Genomic DNA, 7,623 nt, shown 5'->3' on the forward strand with positions numbered 1-7,623 from the left:
CGCATGTTGTGCTCTGATGGCAGTCCAGGGGGCCTCTGCAGTCTCAGGCTGGCCTGCCTCAGGCCTTCCCTGCTTCTTCTAGCCTTCCCTGCCCTTGGGCTCCAGGGCCTCCTGGCATGGTCTGCTGGGCTCTCCCTCCACCTTGTGCCCTCCTGAGCCTCTGCCGAACCCCCCTCGTTGGCACCCCTGACCTTTGTTGTTCTTTCAGGAGGAGACTCGAAAGAAGCCCAAGATGTCCATTGTGGCGTCCGCCCAGCCTGGCGGTGAGCCCCTGTGCACCGTGGACGTGTGAGGGAGGTGGCACAGGCCAGGGCGCGGGGGCCGCCAGCAGCACTTCTGAGGAGACCGGCAGTCATGCATCGTGCACCACAGTGTCAGGCCTCCAACCCAAGCTCCTTCCCTGTGGCCAACCTGTGGGCCTGGCCTGAGGGTGGAGGCTCTGGTGTACAGGGACAGTCACGGCCACACAGCACACATGTGGAGCAGCGGCTCCCCCTGGAAAGCTCCAGGCCTGAATGGATGGACTCAGCGACTGCACCAGTGGCAGCTGGTGACTGTGGACCGTGGCGGACCTTGCTTCTGTGCACCTGCTGCAGGCTCTTTTTATGAAGGCTTTCATGAATTTTAGTATGTAATATGCACTGATGACACATGATACTTGGATGACAGATGAGAGGGGATGGCTGAGTCCTGTGGCTGGCCCGTGATGCCAGGTGGCCCATGTGCCCAGGATGCCTGCAGGGCTGCTGCAGGGACCTGGTTAGGAGGTGCACATGGTGCCCTGCCCTCACCTGCCTTCTGTGTTTCCCCTTCTTTGAAAAGGTAGAACAGAAAAGAGTATTTTAAACCTTTTTGGCTTAAAATAAGCAGAATTTTAGTATCAGAACTACCTTTCTGGGATTAGAGGCAAACCATCAAGGTGGTCCCTCTTCAGTCGGGACATGATGCCAGCGAGGATGATGTCCCGCCACCTCCTGGAGTTGCCCTGGCCTCCTAGGGCCCCTTTTTCTGATGAAGTCTTAACACCCTAAAAGCGCCTCTCTGGACACTGAGGCCCTCCCTGCCTTTCCTGGCCTCTGGCAACAGTTTTTTACAAAGATTTTTTGCAGTCGAGTCCGTATGTCCACCCATTGATTTTTAAAGCTTTTGTGATATCTTAGCATTTTGAAAGAGACTTTTACAGTGAGAGTAGAAGGTAGATTTGGAATCATGCATTTTAGCAAGTGGACCTGTTTAAACAGGAAGCAAGGGCCTTCAGTGTAGCCCATTCTTCATCCAGAGATGTTGACTGACAGCGGCTTCTCTGGATGTCCAAGGCAGCTGCCCGGTGCCCAGCTTGCTTTTCGACTGGTGGCCCCTGTGTGTGGGTGTGGGATGGAAATGTGTTCCTGCCTGAGTCTGAGGCACCAGGGTGTCCTCAAAGGCACCTATGCAGGGTGCCGTGTGCTTGTGGTGCACCATCTGAAGCAAGAGTCCAGCATTCTGCCGTGTCTGCCCTCCACCACACCCCCCACAGGTGGTACTGATGGGTTTTTGTTTTGTTTTTGTCAGGAGAACAATGTTGGCCCATGGGCCGCCCACAACATATCCCTCCCTCACCACCTGTGTGACCAAGGTTGGCTTCTGTTGACCTTTAAAAATGAAACCCTCAAGTTGCTGTAATTAGATACTTGCTTCTGTCTTGCCTCCTGTCTGCAGCTGTGAATAGTCATTTGACTGTGACTGTTGCCCTTAGCCAGCCAGATGCGCCTGTGAACCAAAGCTTCGTGCACATGTGTTCCCCTAAAGGTTGGGGAGCCTCGCTGTGTCTTGCTGTTCCCAGGCACCACCACCACAGCAGGTGCTGCCATACTCTCGTGGTCTCCGTGCCCCCACGCCCCCACCCCCACCCGTATGCCAAGTGTGGGTGTGAATCGTGCACACAGCCATGCTTCAAGGCTAGGGCAGGGGAGCCTATGCTGATGCCATCCAGGGCACTGGGCTGTGCCTGGAAGGCGAGCCTCAATTGTCTGAACGCATAAAGCAAACTGTCCAGAAGGGAATGGCTAATGTCTTTATTCTGAGTGTGAGAGGCTGGCACCCTGTGGACCCTTGACCGGGCAGATCCCCTCCTGGAGCCTCTGCAGGCTGCACCCTGCCTTTGTAACAGCTGAACAGCACCACAGGATGGCCCCTTCCTTGGCTGTGAGGGCAAGGCTGGCCACGGAGGGGCCAACTCTGCCCAGTGTTCTCCACCCCCGCGCCCAGCTGGTGCAATTCCCAGACTTATCTCTGCCTCCTCAAGTTTAAGTATCAAATCCAACATTCTGTTTAAAAGTAAGCTCTATGCCCTGACTCCCCTAGCTGTGCAGAGGGGCTTGCAGAGCTGCCCAGGCTGTCTGACCCTTTCCCTGGCACCCAGGCCCTGTGTTCAACCCCTGGCTCTCATCACAGAAATACCCCTCATTGAGCAGTTTTTTATTCTGGCTCTCATAGCCTTGGCTAGTCCACAAAGACCCCGCGGGTGGGGAACAGGCTGCAGGAGCCCATCTGCCTTCCTGGTCAGGCCCCCGGCCCCCAGCAGCAGGCCAATCCTGGTGGGGCGCAGGGTTCTGTGCCCTTTGGCTGCCTACCTCTGAATATCCTGGCCAGCAAGCCATGCCTTTGCCGCCCCTGGGGCCCTGGGAGCCCTTCAGCTCCTGTCCCCATGATGGGTCCTGGGCCTAGGATAAGGGGAAGGCCCCAGTTTCTTGGGTATCATCTGGGGGTCCTGGTGTGGGTTGAGCTGGAGGGCTGTGGGGCCCCAAGACCCCTGTGCCATTGGGGTGCTCCACCCTCTCGAACAAGATGAGCATCTCACAGTGCGGGGTCTGTGGGAACAGGTCCACTGCCACGGCCTTGACTGGCCGGAAGGGGGTGCCCTTCACCCGGTTAGATGGGGCTCTGCAGAGGCTGTGGGGGGAAAAGGCAGGCGCCAAGGTCAGCCGATGGGCTAGTCACGGGCTCCTGTGGGAGCTGGGGGCTTGGTGCCAGGCCTGGCCCCCGTCCAGGCCCCTGCTGACACTCACTCCACAAAGTTGCCCATGGCTGCCCGGGGGTTGCATGAGACGTACAGCAGTCGCCTGATGTTCTCGGCTCTGCGGATGGCCAGGATCACCTTGGAATCTGAGGAGGCAAATACCAGCTGGGTCCTCACAGCCAGAGAGTCCACAACCTGGTGAGTCACCCCATGTGTCCTCGTTCCCATGCCACCACCTCAAGCAAAAGCCACTCACGCAAGCCGGCACGGGGTGGGTCCAGTATGGCCACAAGGTGCTGGGAGGCCAGTCTGCTCACCAGGGCGGGCACCAGGTCCTCGGCCCTCCCGCAGTGGAACTCCACATTACTCAACTCTGAAGAGATGGCACGGCGGCCTGTCAGAGGGCCGCATGCCCTCCCAGCAGGGCCAGCCCTGGGGAACCCCTAGCCAAAGAGCTTGTTCGCTTGCTCTACCTGTTGGGTAGCCCTCAAGCCCTGGCCATGGCTGACGCTTGCAGCAGGGGTGGCGGCTGCCCCTGTCCCACCCCCACCCTCGGCCTTGCCACTCACCATTGTCCTGGGCGTTTACCCGGGCGTCCTCCACGGCCTCTGGGCATAGCTCGACCCCAATGACTCTCTTCACCTTCTGAAACAGGAAAGTGTGGTGTCGCCCCACCCAGGGCTACCTCAGGGAGGGGAGTGCATGGGGCCGAGGGCAGCAAAGAGGAGCTGGGCCTGGGGCATGATGGAGTCAGTTGCAGTGCCTTCGAGCTGGGGTCACTGCGGGTCTTGCGGGTGGGAAGAGGGTGCCCTCAGCAGGGCGGGAGGGCTCACCCGGGCCAGGGCCAGGCCAATGGTGCCGGTGCCACAACACACGTCCAGCACCGTGCTCCCTGCATCCAGCTGGGCCCAGTCCTGAATGACCGTGTAGAGCACCTCAGCTGCGGGTGTGTTCACCTGGGGGCAGGCAGTGCCCAGCATGTCAGTGGCTCCTCTCCTGTGGTGCCACTGGCGCCCTCTGAGGCCCACATTCCTGGTCCCTCAATCCTGCTGGGACCTCTGGCGCCCACTCCCCTACCTTGGTGCCCGACCCCATCCCTGACCCCATCTTGGATCAGCCTTGCTGATGCCCTCACCCAGCCCCCAGCTTTAAAAGCCAAGCCTATGCTGAGCACAGCCTCCTCCTTGCCCCGCTTGGTTGAGGGCTCACGAGGCCCCACAGGCCAGTAGAGTGCACCTTCCCTGCCCCAGCAAGGGGGCTTTGCCTCCCATAACTCACACCAGGGTCCCTGGATTCACCCAACTGCAGCTCCCACCCCTACACCTGGCCCTCCAGGAGGTCCTGCTGGGCCTGTCTCCAAAAACAGGGCTGCTCCAGGTCCCCACAGCTTCCTGCAGCAGTGAGCGGACAGTGAAACAGTGTTTCCCAGTCCAGAAGCCACCATGGCCTCCCTCCTGCCAAGCCCAGAGCAGCACCCCGTGGTAGTGCACTGAGGGCCACTCCTCATCCTCCCTGTGACAAGGGCCACTACCATGTGTACCTCTAGACTGTCACAAGTCAAATCAGTGATGACCAACCTCTTTCCTACTTCACCTCCCCTGTGGCTTCCCTGCCTGGATGCTCCCCCAAATCTTCCCACCTGAGCCCACTGTTCCCATCACGTCCTGATGGTGCGCCAGGCCTTCCTCAACATGTCCCCATGCCCACCAGGGACTCAGGGCTACCTGGAAGAAGGCGTGCGGAGAGATCCGGAAGGTCAGCCCTAGCAGGTCCTCATGGATGCACCGGTCCCCAGCCATGTGCTCCAGGGGCAGGCCCTCCTGGCTGGGAGTCTTTCTGTGGGCGGAGGTGCAGGTCCTTCAGTGTCACAGTCCCTGCAGGGACCCACCCCGCCCCACTCGGGCTCCTCACCGCTGTCCCTCCTCCACGAAGTAGAGGCAGGTCACTCCACTGGCCCTGCCTGGCCCTGCTGTGAAGTGCTGTGCTAGGGAGGCTTTCAGCTCTGCCAGCTCCTCCGGGCTCAGTTTCTGGAATAAGTGGTGAAAAGGTCCCATCAGGCTGTGCCGAGGCCCACCCAGGCCAGGCATCCTCCCCCAGCAGGGCCCCCGTTGAGACCTGGGGGTGGAAGTAGGCAATGGCCATGGCCTGACGGCGGCGGCTGGTGCGCACAGTCAGCTGCTTCCAGTGGCCGGTGTATGTTTCTGGGTCGTATGCCGAGTATGGAGTTGACCTGTGGGGATCACGAGCTGGCCTGAGTGCCCGGGACTGGGGAAGCAGCTCCCCTGCTCTCTCCTCTGGCCACACCTTCCTTCAACTGGCTGAAATGGCAGGCACTCCAGAATTCCCTGGGTGGGATCCCCACCCTCTGCTCCCACACCACACAGGACTTCCCAGGAGCCCCGTCACAGGTCCTCACCGGATGAACTCCTGGAAGGCCTTCACCACCTGCTTGGTGGCTTCGGGGATGTGCACGGTGTCAAACGGGGCCGCCACAGCACACGTCCCGCCCTTGTACTTGCCGAGCCGACAGCCCACGGTGTTATCCTCCCCATCCACCCCGACGCCAACCAGAAACTCACACTTATTACGATACTCAGTCTGCAGGGAGAGACAGCTGCACCTTACCCTGGTTGCCCAGCACTTGTGCCTGGAAACCCTGATTTCCCCACAGGGGCTGGCAGTCAAACAAGAGGAATAGCTGATAGCTATGTGATAAGTTACCAGAGAAAACAAAAAGATCAACAGGAAGGGTGAGCAAAAGCAAAGTTTTCAAATCCTGGGATAGGGGTTTGTGGCCACCGAAGTCTAGCCTGACCTGCTGGGGTGATGGCCTGACCCCCTCCAGTGGGCAGCAGGCCTTGTTGTGCTTGTGCCTCTGCTCGAGCAGCCAGGGCAGCAAGGCACGGTTGGTGCTCCCGATTTCCCTGTAAGAGGAGCAGATCTGTGGTTGGACTCCACCTACTGTCCCCCACCCATGCTAGGCCACTCCCCAATGTTCAGGCTCCCAATCCCTCCTTTCGGACCTCATTGTGCCCCCTGTAACATGGGTGTCCCACTCGCTAGCTCCCAAAGGGGCCGCCAGATCCTGTGCTGGGCCTCCCGACTGGTGCACAGGCAGGCTGAGGAAGCACAGGGCCGGGCAGAGCCCCAGCCAGGAGGGGTGTCTTGCGCCCTCACTCACTTGGCGAGTTTCTGCAGCACCTGCTCGCACTCCAGCTGCTTCCGCTCAAGCTGCTCAGCATAGGGCACTGTCCATAGAGGAGTCACCACGTCGGCCACTCGTGTTGCCGGTGGCTCACTCTCACCCTCCTGTCGCCTCCTCCTGGCCATGGGGTCGGCCTTGGGTCGGGCCAGGCGCACACTGAGTGGGCGGCCTTTCCAGAGGGCACCATGCAAAACGCGCAGGGCCTTGTCCCTCTCTGCAGCGCTGCGGAATGTCACAAAGGCGCAGGGTGGTTGCCCAAAGAGTTTGGTTTTGTGGGGCTGCAGGCCAAAGCGGCCCAGGAAGCGCCGGACGTCGCTGAAGCTGGCGTGGCGAGGCACGTTCTGCAGCTCCAGTTTGAAGATCTCAGAGGTAAACAAGTCATCCCTGATGTAGCTGTAGAGCCCAGGTTGAGGCCCCGGCCCTGTAGCTGCTCCAGCGCCCTCTTTCTCCACCTCCTCCAGGGCTGCCGGGTCTGCAGGGAGCACCGAGGCTGTAGGGCAGCTCGGGGCACTGCTGCTCTCCTGGCCACAGCTCTCCATGGGCTTTGGGCCCTGTGTGGGGACAGATGGGGTGCTACGGTGAGGACTAGACCCTGGGGCCTGGCCCCCCAGGTTCCCCTATGGCACACCCAAACCTCCGTCGGTGCACTCTGCACTCAACCCTGCCCCTCCCCTCCCCCATTCTACCCTCCCGACCCCATTCCCGTCTCCTTTCCTCCCCCATCGCACCCTCCTCGTCCCCACCTATTCTCTGGCAGGTTTCCTGCCCCACCCCGCCTCCTCCCACCCCATCCCCGTCTCTACCCAGCGTCTCCCCGCACTCTACCTCGTTGTCGAGGTTCTCACTCATCGTTCAGGCGGTTCTCCGCCTAGACCAGGGGTGCCACGGGGGCCGCCTGGTCACCTCGTCCTGGGCCTGTCACAAGGGAAGTGCTCAGAGGGGAAGTGCTCAGAGAGCCAGTGCAACGCCGCGAGGTCGCCGCCAGCCCCGGCTTCGACCCAGATGGGGCGGTACTCGAACCTGCGGTGCTCAGGTCCTGGTCTCAGGCTTCGGGCTGCACCGCCCGCCCGCCAGGGGCCCGCGCCGGCCGCACGCTTCGCCAGCCACTCTTAGTCCGCCAGCGCGTGCCGCGGAGGCCGAGCGTCTCTATGATCCTGACTTCCTGCAACATCATAGCCACGCGCCGGCTCCAACCACTTTAGCCAGCTCTTGGGGCGCGCGTGGCCGGGACGGAAGTGCGCGCAGGGGTCGCCGGGAATGCGCGCTCCTCTGGCTGACGGGCGGGCCGGGCATGCGCCACGGGCGTTTTGGCGGGAAGCGCGGGGCGGGCCGGACAATGAGAGTGTCCGCCGCCTGAGCCAATAAAGCTGTACTGGTTTTGAATCGCGGCGCGTTTCCCGCCGCTGGGGTCAGGGGTCGA

General features: G+C 61.0%; 2 protein-coding genes across 5 annotated transcripts in view; one reads left to right on the forward strand and one right to left on the reverse strand.

Moving 5' to 3' along the window:
- Positions 1-2,286, forward strand: part of LOC105480708 (DGCR8 microprocessor complex subunit) — a 33,056-nt gene extending 30,770 nt beyond the window's left edge. For all 4 annotated transcript variants that reach the window (XM_011739817.2, XM_071080024.1, XM_011739819.3 and 1 more), the window contains one exon: positions 209-2,286. In XM_011739817.2, the coding sequence (XP_011738119.1) occupies positions 209-292 (84 nt within the window). In that variant the 3' untranslated portion in view covers positions 293-2,286. The remainder of the gene's footprint in view (positions 1-208) is intronic.
- Positions 2,040-7,389, reverse strand: LOC105480709 (tRNA methyltransferase 2 homolog A). The gene is made up of 12 exons (XM_011739820.3): positions 7,029-7,389; positions 6,180-6,754; positions 5,814-5,922; positions 5,415-5,596; positions 5,114-5,228; positions 4,910-5,025; positions 4,723-4,834; positions 3,832-3,954; positions 3,568-3,643; positions 3,255-3,371; positions 3,048-3,144; positions 2,040-2,931 (listed from the first exon to the last, which is right to left on the reverse strand). Exons 1-12 carry the CDS (start codon positions 7,050-7,052, stop codon positions 2,703-2,705), a joined length of 1,875 nt encoding a protein of 624 aa, XP_011738122.1. The 5' UTR covers positions 7,053-7,389; the 3' UTR covers positions 2,040-2,702.
- Between the last annotated feature and the right edge of the window lie 234 nt (positions 7,390-7,623).

The sequence above is a fragment of the Macaca nemestrina genome, chromosome 15, assembly GCF_043159975.1.
Source record: "Macaca nemestrina isolate mMacNem1 chromosome 15, mMacNem.hap1, whole genome shotgun sequence".
NCBI lineage: Eukaryota > Metazoa > Chordata > Mammalia > Primates > Cercopithecidae > Macaca > Macaca nemestrina.

Coding starts and splice junctions, on each gene's coding strand:
- LOC105480709 (XM_011739820.3), bottom strand. CDS start 7,052: ATGAGTGAGAACCTCGACAACGAG. Junction 5,026..5,113: donor TTGCCTACTTCCACCCCCAG/GTCTCAACGGGG, acceptor CACTTATTCCAG/AAACTGAGCCCGGAGGAGCT. Junction 3,372..3,567: donor GGTAAACGCCCAGGACAATG/GTGAGTGGCAAG, acceptor CCATCTCTTCAG/AGTTGAGTAATGTGGAGTTC.